General features: G+C 38.3%; 1 protein-coding gene across 1 annotated transcript in view; it reads right to left on the bottom strand.

Moving 5' to 3' along the window:
* The window catches only part of SPATA31H1 (SPATA31 subfamily H member 1), a 33,757-nt gene that overhangs the window by 5,941 nt on the left and 6,129 nt on the right, over positions 1 to 21,687 (bottom strand). The window contains exons 2-6 of the mRNA XM_061210869.1: positions 9,883 to 9,959; positions 9,212 to 9,268; positions 8,907 to 9,002; positions 6,658 to 8,508; positions 185 to 5,526 (exon numbers count right to left, since the gene is read on the bottom strand). Of these exons, the coding sequence (XP_061066852.1) occupies positions 185 to 5,526; positions 6,658 to 8,508; positions 8,907 to 9,002; positions 9,212 to 9,268; positions 9,883 to 9,959 (7,423 nt within the window). The remainder of the gene's footprint in view (positions 1 to 184; positions 5,527 to 6,657; positions 8,509 to 8,906; positions 9,003 to 9,211; positions 9,269 to 9,882; positions 9,960 to 21,687) is intronic.

Genomic DNA, 21,687 nt, shown 5'->3' with positions numbered 1-21,687 from the left:
AATTTAGAAGATTTCACTCTTTGCAATTGTGGCTCAGAGTTGAACACGAATTTCACATTCTGAAGCTTTGATCCCAGAATCAGCTCAGAAGATTTCAGAACTTGCACCTGAGGACTGGGGCTGAATTCTTCATGTTTTACATCTTGAAGCTTTATCTTTGAGGTCCATCCAGAAGATTTCACACCTTGTAACAATGACCCAGGGTTGAAATCTGTAGATTTGACACCTTGAATCTTTGTCCCCACAGTCAATTTAGAAAATGTTGTACCTTGCAACTGTGAGTCAGAGATTAACTCAGTAAATTTCTTATCTTGGGACTTTGTCTCAAGTGGTGACTTAGAAGATTTTAGACCTTGCCACTGTGGCCCACTGTTGAAATCCTCAGATTTTACACCTTGAAGCTCTGTCTGAAGAGTCAACTCAGATGACTTCATACTTTTCAAGTGTAGTGGGGAGTTCAACTCTATAGTTTTATCACTTTGTAATTGTGACTCTTGGCTTAATACCCCAGATTTCACCTCAGGAAACTGTGGCTCTTTTGTAAGCAATACAGACTTCACACCTTGAAGCTGTGTTCCTGGGGATGACGGTAATGGTTTCACTTCTTGAAACCATGGTCCTGGGATCAACTTAGGAGATTTTCCATCATGCAAGTGAAGCCTAGATTTGAACATCATGGGTTTTGTATCACAGAGCTTTGACTTGGAAGTCAGGTCACATGATTTCTTACTTCTAAACTGTAGACAAGGTTTCAAATTGAGACCTTGAGGCTGAGGTTCTTGGAGTGATGCCAAAGATTGTATACCTTGGAGCTTTGGCCTTGGAGTCAATACAGATGACTTTATATCTCTTAACTGTATCAAAGGTTTCAACTCTGCTGGTTTGACACATTGAGATTGCAACCCAAGATTTAGCAGAGATTTCACACCTTGAAACACTGGTGCAGGCATCCACTGAACAGTTCTCATACTTTCAAGCTGTGGCTTTTGGTTTAACTCCACAGTTTTCATACCTTGAAGCTGTGGCTCTGAGGTTGATGCCAAAAATTTTCCTTCTTGCAGCTGTGGTCCTGGGGATAACTCAGGAGTTTTCACACTCTGCGACTGTGGCCCAAGGTTGAACTTCATATATGTTGCACCTTGAATTTTTGGCCCCAGAGGCAATTCAGATGACTTCACATCTCTTAACTGTATTGAAGATTTCAACTCTACATATTTGACACCTTGAGACTGTGACTCAAGATTTAACCCTACAGATTTCACACCTTGGAACTCAGGTCCTGGTATCCACTGAATACATCTCATACTTTCAGGCCGTGGCTCCTGTTTTAACTCCACAGTTTTCACACCTTGAAGTTGTGGCTCTGAAGTTGACTTTGAGGATTTCACTTGTTGCAGCTGTGGTCCTGGGGTCAACTTGGGAGACTTTATACTTTGCAACTGTGGTTCAAGTTTGAACTCTTTAGATTTTACACCTTGAATATTTGATTCTAGAATCAATTCAAATGATTTCCTACCTTTCAACTCTAACTCAAAGTTGGGATCTACTAATTTTCTCTCCTTAAATTTTAGCTCTGGAGTTAACTCCCAAGACATCCCATCTTCTGACTTAGACCCTCTCTTCAGTGGCTCTGAATTCACACATTGCTGCTCTGGTGAGATTACAGATATCTCACCAACCTGTTTTGGCCCAGGAGTTAAATTCACAAGTTCCATCTCTTGAAGCTGTTGCCTCGGGGCTAAATCCACAGATTTTACTCCTTGAAACTTTTGTCTTCTGGTTGCAAACACAGATTTTACTACCTGCTTCTTTAGCGTTGGGGTCAACTTCACAGATTTTACAAATTGCAGCTCTGGATCTGGAGTCTTCTCTACAGGTTTTAAACTTTGAAGATTTGAACGTGGGGTTATCTCCAAAATTTTCACATCTTGCATTTGTGGCTCGGTAGTCAATTCCTGAGGTTTCATACCTTGCAGTTGAGGCCCTTGGAGCAATGACCTTGGTGCAAAAAACACAGAATTCTCATCTTGCATCCTTTGTCCAAGTTTCAATTCCACAGCTTTCACATCTTGCAGTTGTATCCTTGGGACCAACGTCACAGTTTTTAATCCTTGATTTCTTGAACCCAGAGCCAACTCATCAGATTCCACACCTTGAAGCTTGGAATCTGAGGTGAGTTTCACAGATTTGACGTCTTCTATCTGTGGCCCTGAGGTTATCTCCACAGATTTCTTAACTTCCAGCTGTGGACTTGGGGTTAGCAACGTAGATTTCATACCTCTTGGACATTGTCCTGGAGTTAAGGCCACAGAGTTCACATCTTTCAACTCTGACTCTGAGATCAACAACTCAGATTTCAAATCATGAAGTTTTGAGCCTGGGGTCACCTCTACCGGTTTCACATCTCCCACCTGTGGCCCAAGGGTTAACACTGTAGATTTGACATTTCCCAGTTGTGGCTTTGATGTTAACTGCATAGATTTCATACTTCCCAAATGTGGCCCTGGTGTTAACTTCACAGATTTCGTATCTTCCAGCTGTGGCTCTGGCATTAGCGCCTCAGATTGTAAACCTTGAAGCTTTGAGATTGGGATCCACTCTACAGGTTTTACATCTTGCAACTGTGATCCTTGGATCGATTCAGAAGATTTCACAACTTGTAACTGTGGTCTTCTGGTCAACTCAGAATAGTTTACACTTGGCAACTGCGGTCCAGGAGTCAACTCCATAGATTTTGCATCTGGTATCTGTGGCTCTGAGACTAATTTATATGAAATGTCACCTTCAAAGCTTGATATTTGGTCTACTGCCACACATTTTACACCTTGAAACAGTGGCTCTGGTACTGACATCTCAGGCTTAACCCCTTGCTGCTCAGGTCCTGGGGTCAACTTCATAGATTTTACTCCTTGCATCTTTGGCTCTGGAGTGAACTCAAAAAATTTCACATATTGTTGTTGTTGCGTTGAGTTTAACTCTGAAGATTTCACACCTTGAGGTTGAGTTCCTGATGTCAGATCACAAAATTTGACATCTTGTAGCCATGGCCCCACCTGTTTCACACCTTGAAGCCCTGGAGACATCTTTGCTGATTTAGAATCTTGAAGCCCTAACTCTAGAGTTGTCTCCACAGAAGTCACACTATGAAACAGTGGTCCTGGGGTTTGCTCCCCAGATTTGACACCTTGAAGCTTTGGCCCTGAAGTCAATTCAGAAAATTTGACATCTTGCTGCCCTGGCCCTAGGTTCAGTTCCTCAGATTTCACATCTTGAAATTGTAGTTTTGAGGTCAGTTTGACAGATTTCAAGCTGTGAAACTGTGATCCTTCAACAGACAGAACAGATTTCATATTTTCAACTGGGAGCCCTTGACTTAACTGCAAAGATGACTCTGTTACAAATCCTACGGACTTTATGTCTTGAAGCTGTGTTCCTGGTATAAACTGCACATGTTTGAAACCTTGATGCTTTGGTTCTGGGGTCAAATCAGAAAATCTGATATCTTGCAAGCATGGTCCTGAGTTTAGTTCCATAAATTTCATACTTTGAGGTTGTGATTCTGCAGTCAACTGTACAGATACAGCACTTTGATGTTTTGGTCCTGGGATAAAATCTGACAATTTTATTTCTTGCACTGGGGAAGCTGGGGTCAATTCATCAGATTTCACACCATGATGTGGAGACCCTGAGATTAAATCTATAGGTCTTTCTCCTTGAAGTGGCAGCTCTGGAGATAACTCTGAAAATCTTGCACTATGCAGCTGTGGCCCTTGGAGCTGTGCCTCCTTACTCAATTCCTCTGATATCATGCTTTGTAGCACTGGCTCTTGTATTGGCTTCTCTGATTCTACCACTCTGGTAGTAGTTGACTGTTGAATTAAATTAACATATTTCACATCTTGTAATTTTGGCTCTGGCTCCAACTGCCTAGACTTTACTCCCTGGAGCTGTGGCTCTGGGGTCAACTCCATAACATGTGGTTTTCGTCCTGTAATAAACTGTTTAGATCCTACCACTAATGGGGATGACTCAGAGATTAACTTCACATATTTCAAATTTTGCAGTAGTGGCTCTGATTTCTCATATTGCATCCCTAGTCCTAAAGTCAACTCCAGAGATCCTTCTTCTGAATATGTTGGTACTGGTATTACCTCCTGGATGTTTTCAACTGGAAATGTTGCCAACCCCACAGTTTCTGTGTTTTCATATTCTGACCTTAGGGGTATCTCTGATGACTCTGTAACTTGAAGATGTGGCCTTAGAGGAGTCATTCCTGTAGATTCTCTAACTTGACCTGTTGGTTTTTGTGTTATTGCTACTTGGGGCAAAGCCTCAGAAGTCAGCCTCACAGTTTCTGTATCTTGATAGCCTTGACCTAGAGTCATCTCTGAAAATTTTTGAAAATGTGGCCTAGGCATCACCCCAGCAGTTTTCAAGACTAGCTGTGGGATCAGTTTCACAGATTCTTCCTCTTGTGGGCAGATCTCAGCAGCTAACTCTGCAGGCTCTGTGTCTTGATGCCTTGGTCTGGAAGTTAGACCCACAGATTTCAGTCCTTGTAAATGTGGTTCCATGGTCACTTTCCTTGATTCAACATGCTGTAACTGTGTCTCAGGAATTAACCTACTAGATTCTTCCAGTGGCACGTGTAAATCCACAAAATTATCATGCATTAATGGCCCTAGAGTCAAATCCTCAGGTTTTATACTTTTGGACTGTGGTTCTAAGGTCAATGGCACAGATTTCACATTTTGAAATTGTGGTTCCAAGATCAACTCCTCATAGTTCATAACTTCTGAATATGGTCCTAGATTCAGATGAACAAACTTCATACCTTGGGACTCTGGGGTCAACATCTTTGATTTCATACCTTGCATCTCTGATCCTGGTACCAACTCTAAAGATTCTTGTATTGTGTGCTGTGACACTGGAGTATCCCCCATGGCTTTTACACTTTGGAACATTGGCTCAAGAGGAGTACCTTGGAATGACATTGAGTTCATCTGCATAAATTCTGAAGCTTGGCTCAGTGGCCCTGGGGTATTTCCTAAAGATGATTGTATCAACCCCCTAGATTCTTTTGCATGGTGACAAGTGTCAGAGGTAAACTTTGCTTCTGTTTCTGGATATCCTGGCTCTGAGATCATCCTTAAAGATTCTGAAGCTTGATGCCATGGGGTCAATCCTTCAGGTTCTGTGACTTGATGGTTCGGTTTGAGGTTCAACTCTACAGATTTTACTGCTTGAATGTGTGCTCCTGGGATCAGTTCCTCATATTTCATGTCTTCTACCTGTGTGTCAGGAATCAACCTCCTACTTTCTACCATTTGAGGAGTTTTCACATCTTCAAGCAATGGTACTGGAGCTGTCTCCTCAGATCTTATATCTTGTAACCATGGCTTTGGGGCAAACTCCACAGATTTCATATCTTCTTGTACTGGTCTTAGAGTCAACTCCACGGTTTTTATACCTGGAAACTCTGATGGTAGGGCCAAATGAACATATTCCATACCTTGCAACTGTGAACTGGGGGCAAAATCTATAGATTCCCTACTTTGCAACTGTGGTGCTGGGACTAACTCAGCAGGTTTTTCATTTTGCTGTTGTGGTCCCAGGGTCAATTGGATAGATTTCACACCATGAAGCTGAGACCCTGGGGCTGACTGCACAGATTTCTCACTTTGCAGCTGTGGTATGGAGGCCAACTCATCAGGTTTTATACTCTGCAGTTGTAGTTCTGGGGCCAATTCTATAGAGTTCATAGTTGGGATCAGCTGTCCATATTTTACCATTTGTGGAATTGAACCTGTGGTTATGTCTATAGATTTTGTATTTTGCAACTCTAGTCCCAAGATCAGTTTCCCAGATTTCAAATTTTGCAATCCTGGGGATAACTTCATAGAATCCATAACATTAAGTTGTGGCATTGGCTTCATCCCCATATACTTCACATCTTGAAGCAGTGATGAATCTTGTAGCATTTCTGTAGATTCTGTGACTTGAGGCAGTGGCTTTTGGCTCATTCCCATAGGTTCTGTACCTTGACCCAGTGACCTTGGGATTGTCCCTAAAGATTCCATCATTTGATGGTGTGACTGTGTCACCTCTACAGATTTCTCCATTTGTAGCCAGGTGTCAGATGTCAAACCCATAGTTTCTGTGACGTGATGGCTTTGCCTTGGACTCATCTCTGAATACTCCAGAATTTGATGCCTTGGGGTCAACCTTGAAGACTCCATGACTTGATGAGGTGGTCCTGGGGTTAATGCCATAGATTCTGTGCTTTGATTATGTGGTTGTGGAGTCATCCCCTCAGAGTCTAGCACTTGAATGCATGACTCAGGAGTTGACTCCAGAGATTCCTTGGCTTGAGATATTAGCCTTGGGGTCAAATCCTGAGTTTCTACAACTTGTGACTGTGGTGCTATGATCATTCCCATGGGTGACCCCAGTGCTGTTGGAGTTACCTTTAGAGAATGTATGGATTGTTGTGATGGCATTGGAATCAGTCCTACCAATTCCATGATTTTAGGTGGTAGCTTTGGAGGTAAGCCCACAGATTCTACCATTCCACGTGGACCAATAGTAGTAGGAGAGCTAGAAGAAGTCAAACCATCTGATTGAGTTGCCCTTGGGGTCAAATTTGCAATTTGAGACTGTGTGTCTGGAGTCAAACCCCCAGATTCTATAACATGTGACTGTGTTGGTGGAATTATCCCCATGAAATCCATAGCTTGTAATAGTGTCACTGGAGTTACTTCCAGGTAATCCTTCACTTGATGCAATGGCCTGGCGATCATTTCAGGTGATTTTACATTTTGACATATTGGCCCTGGAGTAATCTTCAGTGGTTCTATGACTTGACTTTGTGGCCTTGATGTTACATCCACTGATTCCATAACTTTATGCTGTGGCCCTGGGGTCATTTCCACAGTTTCCATGACTGCATGTCGTAGCCTTGGACTCATCTTTCCTGGTTGTATGACTTGATGGTCCAACAATGTGGTCCTTTTCATTGACTCCATGACTTGATATTGCATCCTTGGGGTCATTCCCATTGACTGTATGATAGGTGGATGTGATTTTTTAATCATCCCCATAGAATCCATGACTTGAAGCAATGCTATAGGAGTTACCTTCACATTGCCTATGACTTGATTCTGCTGTCTTGAGGTCATCTTCCTTGATTCCATAACTTGCTGCTGAGATCCTGGGGTTACCTCCACTGATTTAATGACTTGATATGATGGGTTTTGGCTTACACTCACTGTTTCCGTGGCTTCCATTGGTTTCACAACTTCATTTGGTGGCCGTGGGAACAAACCCACAGTTTCTATCACTTCTGACTGTGATTCTGGAATCATCCCCATTGAATCCATGACTTGAAGTAATGCCAGTGGAGTAACCTTTATGCTATCTCTGACTTGATATGGTAGCTGTGGGGTCAGCTCCACGTTAGTCACTTGGGTCTTATGCTGCTGTATCCTTTTTTCTGGAAGATCTATGACCCTCTGCTCTACACTAAGCTCTAACACACGTTTTGGGTCCTTCGGCAGTAAAGTTGTTTCCTCTTGAGCTATGTCGACTCCTAAACTTTTGGGAGGTGGAGTGCCCATTGATGTCATTAAGGGCCTGGATCCAAGGATTTGAGGGCCATCCCCAGGCTGTGACTGCTTACCTGGGATAAGAGTCTGTGAAATTTTTGTTTCTGTTCTGTTTAATCCAGATTCCACTCCAACGTTCACGTGAAGCTGAAATGATGGAAGGTCTGGGGATTCATTGTTGATATTATGCTCAGTGCTTTGATGAATGGGCATAGATAAGTGGATTTGAGGTTTCTCTGGTTCAGGGACTCCTCCTTGTACCTCAGTTAAATAATTCAGCATTGCCCATGATTCCCTCACAGGCAGAGGCACTGTTTGTTCCTGCAAAGTACAAACCTTCCAAGCCATATGTCCCTCTAACTCCCGCCTAGCCAAAGGAGAGAGCTGGAATGGAGCTGACCCTGAGAGTAGTGGTCTCTCTTTGAAAATTGCATTTAGTCTATGATCTGATGTCAAATGACTCTTGCTCCTTCTCTCATCCTTTGTTTTCTCTTCTTGTTTGTGGAGATTTGGGGATTCAAAAAGAGAGTTGATAAAAGTGCTTTGAAGTCTTAAGGATGAAAGAGCTGCCAAATTCTGAAAAAGTTTTGATTTCCCAAGCTCTGAGAGCCTAAAAGAAGGCAGGGATGTGCCTTGGTTCCTGAACACAGGAGGAGGTTGATTTTGAGGTAAAATAGGTAAACTGTGGCTCCGGAGTTGCCAAGTTGTTCCTTCAGAAAAGACAGGAAGGTGAGACAGGCTGGAGTCGTAGGATGATCCAGAGGAGATGCTACTGTCAGAAGAATGTTTTGCCTTCTTACAGTCACAACAGGGTAGAACAGGCTCCTGAGCCACAAAAACAGAGGAGGTGGAAGAAGAAATCATATCCTGTGGTTCAGGCAAACCCAATTCCATAAGACTTGATCTAAGAAATAAAGAGAAAAGTTTCTATTTGTTTTGAAACAGGAAAAGGAAAAGTAGGAAAAGGGAAAGATAATGGCCATTTCAAATGCAAAATAATGTGGACTGAGGGAAAACAAACAAACAAAAAAGGTTGCTTTCCCCAACATCAATTACTTATTTATGGAAAGAATTCCTCCACCAGGACAAAGGGAGGCATTTGTCCCCATTCCAATCAGAAATGATTCACAGACCAGTGGTTCTTAAACTTTGTTCAAACCCAGAACTTCCCCCACTACCAAAACTAATTAACTAACCATCTTTCTTCTCCCTCTCCTTCTCCCTCCCTCCCTCCTTCACTCTCTTCCTTCCTCCCTCTTAAAAGCTCTACCACCTTCAACCCCAACCCAGAAACTACTTGACCTTGCACTTTCCAGGTGTTGGACGATCTGTTGAAGACTCCTGTCCATTGACCAGCATACATATTCCTGGGACCACCCCATAGGGAGTCCTGAAAAGCTGGATGCAACAGAGTATGTCAGTGTAATTGAAGTGATATTAAAGTACTGGTAAGGAAAACAATAAGAAGAGAGACTTAGGATACAGCTATCATAGCGAGGGAAGTAAAACAGAGTCCCAGGTATCTTACTCCTAACTTTTATAGAATTTATGAGTAGGGTAGGCTGAAGAGAGAAAGAATAGACACAGTGAAGATTGACTTTACTCACCATGTCAGGTTAGCTTCAGTGCAACCCATCCTGAGATTTTCTTCCCACTGTGGATCTGGGAGTAGAGGTAAAGAATCTGTTAGCGTTATGACTATTGACATCACCTTAGTTCAACCCCTTCATTTTGCAAATAAGGAAACAAAGACAAAGCCATGCCTAAGATCATAAAGCTAATTAGTGGTAGAGCTCAGATTTAACCTAGATCTCATTTTGTTTGTTTGTTTTTTTAAGCTGTAAGATGCTGTCTTCAGCATATAGTAGATGTACCCATTGGAAAGAGCAGGAATAATCATGATAGGGAGATGGAGTGGGGTAAACAGAGGAATACATATCTTTGGAGGAAAAGGTATGTATTATCCAGTGTCTATGCTAGAGAAAAAAGGTACCAAAACTTCCCACACCAAACTCTTGGTAGTTACCCCTTCTTTGTTCTTCAGTCTCACCATGTTTCTTTCCTGATACTTTGAGCTTTGCACAAAAAGAGATTAGGAAAGGAAGTATGAGGATAGGAAGCATGGAAAGAATTATGGAGCCATTTACATTTCTTTGGAAGTGGAGATGCTAGAAAGAGTAGGACTATTTCTTTCATTTACATAGTCGTTTCAACCTTCTTCCTTCCACCTGCTATTAAAGGTTAGAGTCTTAAAGCAGACCCCACAGTTGATTTGTCGTTAGCCTTGAACTGAAGAATAGGATCTTTCTGACCTGTGAATTTCTGGATCTTTTTCAGTTTATGCTGCTTTGAAGTCTAGAAAGGAACAAAAAGAAAAAATAAAATCAGGTAGTACTCTAGGTTAGAGACTTTACTGACAGCGCACTTCATCTCATAGACATAAATATTGATACTGTTGGCATCCATAACCACAGCAACAGTTATGTCATTCATTTATTCATGAATCATTTATTGAGTACTTACTAAGTTCTCAGTATTGTGTAGGGTGCTGGAACTGTAGAGATAAATATGATCCCTGTGTTCTAGGAACTTACACTAGTAGGGAAAATAGATGTCTAAACAGATAAATTACAATACCATGTGGTAAATGCTGTAACAGAAATATAAGTGTGGGGCTTCCCTGGTGGCGCAGTGGTTAAGAATCCACCTACCAATGCAGGGGACACGGGTTCAATCCATGGTCTGGGAAGATCCCACATGGCGCGGAACAACTAAGCCCGTGCTCCACAACTACTGAACCCGCGAGCCACAACTACTGAAACCCATGTGCTACAACTACTGAAGCCCGCACGCCTAGAGCCCCTGCTCTGCAACAAGGGAAGCCACCACAGTGAGAAGCCCACGCACCACAACAGAGAGTAGCCCCTGCTAGCCACAACTAGAGAAAGCCTGTGTGCAGCAACGAAGACCCAACGCAGCCATAAATAAATAAATAAATAAATAAATAAAATCTATATTAAAAAAAAAAGAAATATAAGTGTGAGGGAATAAAGAGAACAGTGATTAACTGCCTGGGAGAGAAGGGAAGAATTCCTCAAGAAGTTGCCATTTGTACTGGAGTATGAAGAATCAACAGAAGGTTTTTAGGTGAAGAAAGGGCATTCCAGGCAAGTGGGAACATCACTGAGAAGATTAGAGCATCATGATTGTTAGGTGCACTTTTGCAAAGTAGTGAGAGATGAAGCTAAAAACATAGGTGGAAGCCAGATTATGCCAGATTATTTGGGATTTTTATTTTATCCTGCAGGTAAGAATTTCCCATCCAGTAGTTAATAAACTCCTGGGGTTTCTGCAAGGGTGTTCCAGGTCATTTTAAAGGCATAAATGACATTTGTTACAATTTCAAATAAAACTTTTTTTATTTCTTCCCTTTATATTAGGACATCAGTCTCTGAAGGTATATTAAAAGAGCCTACACAACAATTAGTAGGGAATTCATGAACATGCTCATGATGCAGTAGGCCAGTAGTAGAATAACCCTAGCTGCAGTGGTAGTTTTGAACTTTGGACAGTTTTAAATTGATTTTATACTTAGTCATATATTATTTAATTTATGTCCATAATGGACTGTTGATTAAAAACATAAGCAAAAGGAAAACTGATGTTGAAATACAGGTTGATGTATTTACAAATGATCTTTCTATATATTTGTCTCAAAATGATCTCTACATATCATAGACCTAAATAATCTCCCACTAGAAAACACTTGGGAATGCTGAATAAAATACAACAAACATCTTTTTAAATGCAGAATGTAGCTCCTTACAAGAAAGTAAGGGAAATCTCCAGGTCAAAAATCAGAAGAAGGGGCTTCCCTGGTGGCGCAGTGGTTGAGAGTCCGCCTGCCAATGCAGGGCACACGGGTTCGAGCCCTGGTCTGGGAAGATCCCACATGCCACGGAGCGACTAAGCCTGTGCCCTACAACTACTGAGCCTGCGCATCTGGAGCCTGTGCTCCGCAACAAGGGAGGCCGCGATAGTGAGAGGCCCGCGCACCGCGATGAAGAGTGGCCCCCACTTGCCGCAACTAGAGAAAGCCCTCGCACAGAAACGAAGACCCAACACAGCCATGAATGGATAGATAAATAAATAAATAAATAAAAATTAAAAAAACAACAACAACAAAAAAACTGAGTCTCATCCAATGCAAAAAAATAAAAATTAAAAAATTAAAAAATAAAAGCCTCTATTGGACATACTAGACCTGTTTAAAAAAAAAAATCAGAAGAAAACTGAAAAACAAGAGTGGGAACTAGTTGAGACTTCAATGCCCTAGGTCATTTGCAGTGTCAGCCACTGAGGGACTTAGGTTAACAGTAAGGTGGGGACAAAGATAAGACCCATGTGAAGTGGGTATTTAAATGAGACCCCAGGAAAAAAAGCCAGGCTTGTCAAATTGCTACACACTTGGTAAAAAGGTGGCTAGAAAAATATCTGCTCACCAGACAAGGAAACTTGAACTCTGGGTGGGAAAAAAAGCATTCTCTGAAATTTTTAACCAAGAGTCTATCCTCATACTGGTTTGAAATTCTAATTTATATTCCTTGTGTAGTCAGGAACCCTCAAACTGAAAATAAATGTGGTCCTGGGCTGATAATGCCACTAGGGCAAAAGGCAAAATAAATATAAATCTTGAAAATTGAAGTAGAAGAGGAAAGAGAAGAAAAATAGTTTGAATAACTATATTAATAAATGTGAAATGCCTAATGCAATGGTTAAATTCTTAGAAAAAATATAAAATATAAAAATTGGGCAAAAAGAAATAGATCATTTGAGTAGACCAATAAGCATGAAAGCAATTGAAATGATAATCAAAGACATTATCCATCAGAGGTAATGAAAGAATTCACCAAGGTTTCTGAATACCAGAAAAACTTATAAATGTCAATAGCATTTCTCTACTGAAGCAAAAAAACTAGAAAAATATAATTTTAAATATGAAAGATATTTTCCACAATAGCAATAAAAATGTTAAAGTGTCAAGGTATTAACCAAAAAGAGAGAAGACCATCATGTAGAAGACTATAAAACTCTATTAAAGGACATAGAGCATGATCTGAATAAATGGAGAGACATTCTTGGCTCTGGTTGGAATAATTTTAAATTATAAGGATGTCAGTAGTCTCCCAATTAAATTATACTTAATGCATTCCCAATTCTTTCAGTTGGAATGTTTCAAGGACTTGTAAAACTCTCTAAAATTTATATGGCAAAATAAAGGTCCACTAACAGCTAAGTCAAGCTTAAAAAGAAGAGCAAAGAAAGGACTTGCTGTACCAAAACCTAAGACACCCTACAAATCTATGGTAATAGAAACAGGAACAAATAAGTGAATGGAACAAAATAGAGAACTCAAAGAGGGACTCCTGTATATACAGCAACTTAATATGGTAAAGGGAGTTCCATAAATGAATGGGAAAGATTCTTTAGCAAATAGTGATGAGAAAACTGGCTCAATATAAAGAGAAAAATAAAATTGGATCACTTTCTAATACTACATATAGAGGGGAACTCTACATGTATTAAAAACTAAAATGTGAAAGGTAAGACTGGAACATAAAAACAAAAAAAAAAGTAGGAGAAAATCTTTGTGACCTAGGGCACAGGATAACTTCTTAAAGAAAACTTCAAAAATACAAACCAGAAGGGGAAAAAAAGTCCAGTAGAAGACTCTACCATATCCAGCTGGAACCTCAAAATCACAAATCTGCCCCTTACTCCTAACCTCAGGGTACTACAGGGAAAGTTGCCTTGACACTGAGAAGTTCAGAGGACTGGAGGGAAGTCCCTGAGAAGTTGTAACTACAGGTTGACTTTTGTGTAATTTTCAGCTTAAGTTCACATCATCTGCATGGTCCCCCAAGCCATGATTTTGAAGTGGTCCTGGATTGATGGTGCCATAGTCTAAAGCAAATGAGATACTCTCTGAGGAAGATCTTCATCCTAAGCTTCAAAAAACTACCGTGAATATTGCATTTCATTAAACATCTAAGATACTACCAATTATAAAATGTACTATATTCTACATGCCACTGAGAATTTTTTTAAACCCTGCCAATTAAATTATAAAACAACATCAATTGCAAGCCATATCCCAATTTCAGAAAGGTTAAATATTTTAAAATAAGCACATGTGCAGAAACAACAGAAAGCAGAAACAAACCTACAGAGATGTCAGGTATTGGAATTATCGGATCTAGATTAGAAAACAACAATGCATATTACATTTAAAGAAATAAAAGACAAGCTTAAATATATTTGTAAGGAACAGAAAACCATAAAAAGTGATGTAGCAGATTTGAAAAATAATCAAATGTTATTCTAGATATTAAGAATGCAGTACTGAAATTAAAACCTCAGTGAATGAGTATAACAGTGTTGATGAAATTCTTCTGAATAGAGAGTTGGATAAGTATGCATACGGAAATTTCTGGAGTAACCACTAAAAGAATAGAAAGAAAGTATATGAAGGGAAAAAATGGAGAGAAAAAAACCAATCTAGGATGTCTGTTCATGATAATGGTTTGAATCCTGTGAACGAAAACAGCTAGAAAAGATTGACAAAAAAAAAATTTTTTTAAACATCTGTTTAAAGTCATTGGAGAGCTATCAAGGCATCAAGGATGAGAGGAGCCAAGATCTCAGAGAAAAAGGAAGTGTAGAGAAGTGAGCCCCAATTTCCTCCTCAAAGCATTTGACAATTCTCAAACCATGGCTGAAAGGCTAAAAATCTAAGCAGAGTATTCAGTAGTTTTATAGGGCTGATGGACAAAAACTGACTAGGCGCCAAGGAGGAGGGACCCTAATAGAAATCCCAGGCTTTCAGTCAGAACCCCCAAATGGCCATACCTTGGAATAAAAATAAACCGGAAATAAACTAGGCTCTAAAATTGAAGCTCAGCCTCCAATGAGTTTAATCCTTGACTGGATTAAGATGATCTTTCCCTATTCTAGATGACTTCCAGAAGCAAAAATAATTCTGCTGTCTGAAGGAAAGTAACTTTATCCAGAGCCTTGAATTATGTCTTCAACTTTACATTTAAAATATCTGATATTCAATTAAAAATTGCCATGTATACTAGAAGATAAGACTGAATGAAAACTAAGAGACAAACACAGGCAGTATAAACAAATTCACAGGCAATCCAGATATAGTTAAAAGACATGGTGTTTAAAATATATGTGGGGGCTTCCCTGGTGGCGCAGTGGTTGAGAATCTGCCTGCCAATGCAGGGGACACAGGTTCGAGCCCTGGTCTGGGAAGATCCCACATGCCACGGAGCAGCTGGGCCCGTGAGCCACAATTACTGAGCCTGCGCATCTGGAGCCTGTGCTCCGCTGGGCCGCGATAGTGAGAGGCCCGCGCAGCGCGATGAGGAGTGGTCCCCGCTTGCCACAACTGGAGAAAGCCCTCGCACAGAAACGAAGACCCAACACAGCAATCAATCAATCAATAAATCAATCAATAAATAAGAACGTGAATTTCAAAAAAAAAAAAAATATATATATGTGATTTATGTGTTCAAGAAATTAAACAAGACGGAGAATTTTAATAAAGAACTAAAAGCTATATTTAAAAATCTAATGGAAATTCTAGAACAACAACAACAAAAGAACTAAAAATGGGTATAACAGCAGATTAGACACAACTGAAGGGAAGTCTGAAGAAAATATTCATATTGAACTATGGTGAGAAAAAAAGGAGAAAAAAATAGATATAAGAACCAAGAAACGTGGAGGACAAAGTGATAGGAATCCCAGAAGAGAAGGAGAAAGAGAATAGAGCAGAAAAATATTTGCGAAGTTAATAGTGCAGGGGTGTATATGGGAATTCTCTGTACTTGCTGCTCAATTTTGTTGTGAACCTAAAAACTGCTCTAAACACTAAGGCCTATATTCAGGAAAAAAAGTTTATAACTAAGACCTTTACAAAACTGAGAAAGCCTGAGATTCAAGCCATAAATGCAAGAAGTGTTAGAAGCAATGTAAAGACAAAGAAAAGCCAAACTGAAGTACATTATACGGTTCTGAAAACCAAAGACACAGAATTTTTAAAAGAGCAAAAAATAAAGGACACATAACATTCAAAGGAGCAATAAGATCAACACTTCATATCTTTTTAGAAATAATGGAATCCAGAAAACAATGGAATGACATCCTTGAAGTGTTAAAAGAAAATAACTACCTGGACCTCTATACTCAGTGAAACTATCCTTCAAAATTTAAGGTGAAATAGAGGCATTTTCAGTCAAACAAAAACTGAAACTAGGGACTTCCCTGGTGGTCCAGTGGTTAAGAATCTGCCTTCCAATGCAGAGGACATAAGTTCGATCCCTGGTCAGGGAACTAAGATACCACATGCCGTGGGGCAACTAAGCCCGCGCACCACAACTACTGAGCCCATGTGCCACAACTAGAGAGCCTGTGTGCCGCAAATACAGAGCCCACGCGCTCTGGAGCCTGTGCACCACAACTAGAGAGAGAAGCCTGCATGCCTCAACTAAGACCCGATGCAGCCAAAAATAATAAGTAAATAAATAAATAAATATTTAAAAAAGAAAAACAAACTATTCATAGAATTCCCAATTGCTCTAGCTAAACAATGTTGGATAGAAGTGCTGAAAGCAAGATATATCCCGAGAATCCTAAGGTAGTTCAACATAAGAAAATAAATCAATGTAATATACCACATTAATAATAAGAAAGGGTAAAAACTGACATGAATATCTCAATTGATACAGAAAAAGCATTTGACAAAATCCAACACCCATTCATGATAAAAACACCAACAACAATTTAAACTAGGAATAGAAGGGAACTTCCTCAACATGATAAAGGGCATTTATTAAAAAAAAAAAACAAAAACCCACAACTAATGCTGTACTCAATAGTGAAAGACTGAAAGCTTTCCCTCTAAGATGAGGAACAAGATAAGGATGCCCACTTTCCATACATCTGGACAAAACTATAATTCGAAAAGATACATGCACTATTACGTTCATAGCAGCAGTATTTACAATAGCCAAGACATGGAAACCACCTAAATGTCCATCGACAGATAAATGGATAAAGAAGATGTGGTATATATATACACAATTGAATATTACTCAGACATAAAAAAGAAATAATGCCATTTGCGGCTACATGGATGGACCTAGAAATTATCATACTAAGCAAAGTAAGTCAGAAAGAGAAAGACAAATACCATATGATATCACTTATATGTGGAATCTAAAATATGATGCAAATGAACTTATCTACAAAACAGAAACAGACTCACAGACATAGAGAATAGACTTGTGGTTGCCAAGGCTGGGGGTGGGGGAGGGATGGATTGGGAGTTTGGGACTAGCAGATGCAAACTATTATATATAGAATAGATAAACAACAAGTTCCTATCGTATAACATGGGGAACTATATTCAATATCCTGTAATAAAACATAATGAAAAATAATATGAAAAGAATATATATATACATATATATATATATAACTGAATCACTTTGCTGCACACCAGAAACCAACACACCATTGTAAATCAACTATACTTCAATTAAAAAAAAAAAAAAAAGGATGCCCAATTTCACTACTTCTCCGTAACATCGTACTGGAATTTCTAACCAGAGCAATCAGGTAAGAAAAAGAAATAAAAGACATCCAAATTGGAAAGGAAAAAGTAAAATTATCTCTATCCACAGACGACATAATCTTACTTACAGAAAATCCTAAAGAATACATACACACAAAAAATTATTAGAGCTAATAAATAAAATTAACTCTAACAGTTATGGGATACAACATCAACACACAAAAATAAGTTGTATTTCTACACACAGTGAACAATCTGAAAAGAAAATTAAGAAAATAATTCCATTTTTTAGCATCATAAAGAATAAAATAACTGATTCACTTTGTTATAAAGCAGAAATTAACACACCATTGTAAAGCAATTATACTCCAATAAAGATGTTAAAAAAAAAATACTTAGGAATAATTTTTTTACTGGAGTATAGTTGACTTGCAATATTAGTTTCTGGTGTACAGCATATAGTGATTCAGTATTTTTACAGATTATACTCCATTAAAAGTTATTACAAGATAATTACTATAATTCTCTTTGCTATACAATATGTCCTTGTTGCTTATCTGTTTATACGTAGTAATTTGTATCTCTTAATCCCATACTCCTAATTTGCTCCTCCCCCCTTCCCTCTCCCCTTTGGTAACCACTAGTTTGTTTTATACATCTGTGAGTCTGTTTCTGTTTTATATATACATTTGTTTGTATTATTTTTTAGATTCCACATATAAGTGATATCATACAGTATTTGTCTACTTAGGAATAAATTTAATCAAGGAGAGGTAAGACTTGTACACTGAAAATTACAAAGCATTGTTGAAGAGATTAAAGAAGACTGAAATAAATGGAAGGACAACCTTAATAATGGATGGGAATATTTAATTTTGTTAAGATGGCAATACTCCTAAAGCAATTTACAGATTCAGTGTAATCCTATCAAAATCCCAAAGTCTTCTTTTGCAGAAATGGAAAAAATTATCATAAAATTCATATGGAATTATGAGGGACCCTAAATAGCCAAAACAAACATGAAAAAGAAAAACAAATTGAAGGACTAACACTTTCTGATTTTAAAACTTTCTACAAAGCTACAATAATCAAAACAGTGTGGTACTGATATAAGGATAGACATAGAGATCAACAGGATAGAACTGAGAGTTTAGAAATAAACTCTCATATTTACAATCAATTGATGTTCTATAAGGGTACCAAGACCATTCAATGGGGAAAAAATAATCTTTCAACAAATGGTGCTGGGACATCTGAATAAACATATGCAAAAGAATGAAGTTGGACCCTTCATACTATTTACAAAAATTAATTCAAAATGTATCAAAGACCCAGATCTAAGAGCTAACACTGTAACATTCTTAGAAAAAAAATATGGTTGTGATGATTAGTTTTATGTTAATTTTATGTCATGATGGTTAATTTTATATGCTAGGCAGTGGTGCCCAGTTGTGACCAAACACTACTCTAGATGTTGCTGTGAAAGTATTTTTAAGATGTGATTAACATCTAAAATCAGTAGACTTTAAGTAGATTGCCTTCCATAATGTAGGTGGGCATCATCCAATTAGTTGATGGCCCTAGAGCAGAGAGTGAGGTATGTTTCCTGAAGAGGAAGTAATTCTGCCTCAACATTGAAACAGAGAAACACCCTGAGTTTTCAGCCTGCCATAAGAATTTCTGATTTGTCTCTCTCATATATATGTGTGTATGTGTGAGTGACTGTGTGTGTTTGTGTGTGTGTGTGTGTTGTGTGTTATAATAAAGAACATATCTGGTGTTTGTCTCGGGTTCCTGGCACAGAGCTTCAAAAACCCTTGGAATTTCCTGAGTGATATGAATGCTTTTGCCATGTTAATGGAAAGAAAGAGGGATTACTTCTCCCTTTACTTTAGGTGCCTGGAATAACCTCGATTCTAAAATCTGATAAAGTGCTTCCCTGGTGGCGCAGTGGTTAAGAATCCACCTGCCAATGCAGGAGACACGGGTTAGAGCCCTGGTCTGGGAAGATCCCACGTGCCATGGAGCAACTGAGCCCGTGCGCCACAACTACTGAGCTCTCGTGCCACAACTACTGAAGCCCACGAACCTAGAGCCTGTACTCCGCAACAAGAGAGGCCACTGCAATGCAAAGCCCACGCACTGCAACAAAGAGTAGCCCCCACTCACTGCAACTAGAGAAAGCCCACACACAGCAACGAGGACCCAATGCAACCAAAAATAAATAAATAAAATAAATTTATTAAAAAAAAAAGAATACAGATGCAAAAACTCTAAACAACATATCAGCAAACTTAATCTAATAATACAGAAAAAGGATCATGAACAACATCACAAACATGTCATAATTATTCCAGGAATTCACAGATGGTTTAATATTTTAGAAATTAATTGTAATTCAGCACATTAATAGAATAAACCAGAAAAGCCATATGAGCATCTCAATAGAAGCAGAAAAATCACTTAAAATTCAACACCCATTCATGCTAAAATTCTTAGCAAACTAGAAATAAAAGGGAAATTTCTTAATTTAATAAAGAATATTTACAAAAATCACATAGCAAACATTATACATAAATGGTGAGTTAAGGAAAACTTTCTTTTATATAAAAAAAAAGAAGTTAAAGATCTCCACTGTCATCACTTCTGTTGAACATTGTATTTGAAGTCCTAGTCAGTGCAAAAGAGCAAGGAAAAGAAATAAAAGGCATAAGGATGGAAAAGGAAGAAATAAAATTATCATTTTCAGACAATATGATTGTATAGAATATCAAAATATGCTTTTCAAAAAGCATCTATAGATAAGTTTTTAGGAGTGATAAGCAAATTTAGCAAGGTCTCTGAGTAAAAGATCAATATAGAAATATCTACTTATTTCCAAGTGTCAGCATCATTTAGAAGATGATACTTAAAATACCATACCAAACCAAACATTGTGAACCTCCTGATGATCATCATCACCTATGAAATAATCTTGCCCCCCAATAAACAAAACTAATTTTGATAAGTCTTAGATCCAACTTTCTCATTTACAAGAAACACAGAAGAAAACAAAACATGATAAATGACAACATGGGCATTTAATCAGCAAAATCTTGCTTGCAAAACTCTAGAGGGCAAATGATCCCTTTCTTTTACACATAAATGGAAAGAATGAAAGAAAAAAATAAAGGTGGGGAATCTACAAATTAGAAAGAACTTAAGAAACACATCAACCAATCTCAATATGTGGGCCTTATTTGATCTTGAGTTAAACAGACTATAAATAATAATTTATATCATTTATGAGACAATCAGAATTTGAATACTGATGGATATTTGATGGTATTCAAGAATTATTGTTCCATTTTTAGGCATAATAATGATACTGTGGTTAAGTATTTTCAAAGAGCTCTTAACTTCTAGATATACATATTTAATTATTAATGAAATTTTATTATCTGAGATTCACTTCAAAATAACATGGTAAGAGAGTTAAACCTGGGTGATGGATTCATAGAGTCATTATACACTTCTATGTGCTTTTGATTTGTGAAAAGTTCCCTAATAAAAATGAAAAAAAATCATTTACTGTAGCTTCAAAAAACCCTTTTTATTGAAAACTGTATATTATTGGAAGAAATTAAGAAGACCTAAATAAATGGAGATACAAACACATTCATAGGTCAGAAGATTCATTATTTTTAGGAAGTCAATTATTCTCAATCTGAACTACAAATTCAATGCAATTTCAATCAAAATCCTGAATGTTTTTATGTGACAATTAACAGGATGATTTAAAAATTTATTCAATGACCTAGAATAGCTAAGGCAATTTTGAAGAAGATCAAAGTTGGAACACTTACAAGACCAAATTTCAAGACTTTCTACAAAACTATATTAATGAAGACAGTGAGGTATCAGTGCAAGGATAGAAAATAAACCAATGTAACAAAGTATAGAGTCCTGAAACAGACCCATACTTATATATAATTACCTGATTTATGACAGGGTCACCAATGCAATTCAATGAGAAAATGATGATCATTTCAATAAATGGTGTTGGAAGAAAGGACCAGGATTTTAGGGTGAGGTGGTGAGGCATAGTCATGTAAGTGCAGGGTCAGATTTAAAATTCTGATATTTTGTTCATCATAGATTTTCCACGTTAAGTTTGATTTTTTAATAATATTGCATTAAATATTGTCTTGATTACTAAGTTTTATGGTGACCCTTAAATTTTGTGCCCAAGGTGAGTGCCTCACTCATCTCACCCTAGTCCCTGCCCTACTGGAGGAATTGGATATCTATATGGGAAAAAAAAAGAACTTTGATCCCTACCTTACATCATACACAAAAAGTAATTTGAGATGGATCATAGATCCAAACCCAGCTTCTAGAAGAAACATAAAAGAATATCATCATAACCTGGGAGTAGGCAAAGATTTCTCACAC

This window comes from Eubalaena glacialis, chromosome 14 (assembly GCF_028564815.1).
Source record: "Eubalaena glacialis isolate mEubGla1 chromosome 14, mEubGla1.1.hap2.+ XY, whole genome shotgun sequence".
Taxonomy (NCBI): Eukaryota; Metazoa; Chordata; class Mammalia; order Artiodactyla; family Balaenidae; genus Eubalaena; species Eubalaena glacialis.
The sequence above is the reverse complement of the archived record's forward strand: the minus strand, read 5'-3'. Positions and strand labels throughout refer to the sequence as shown.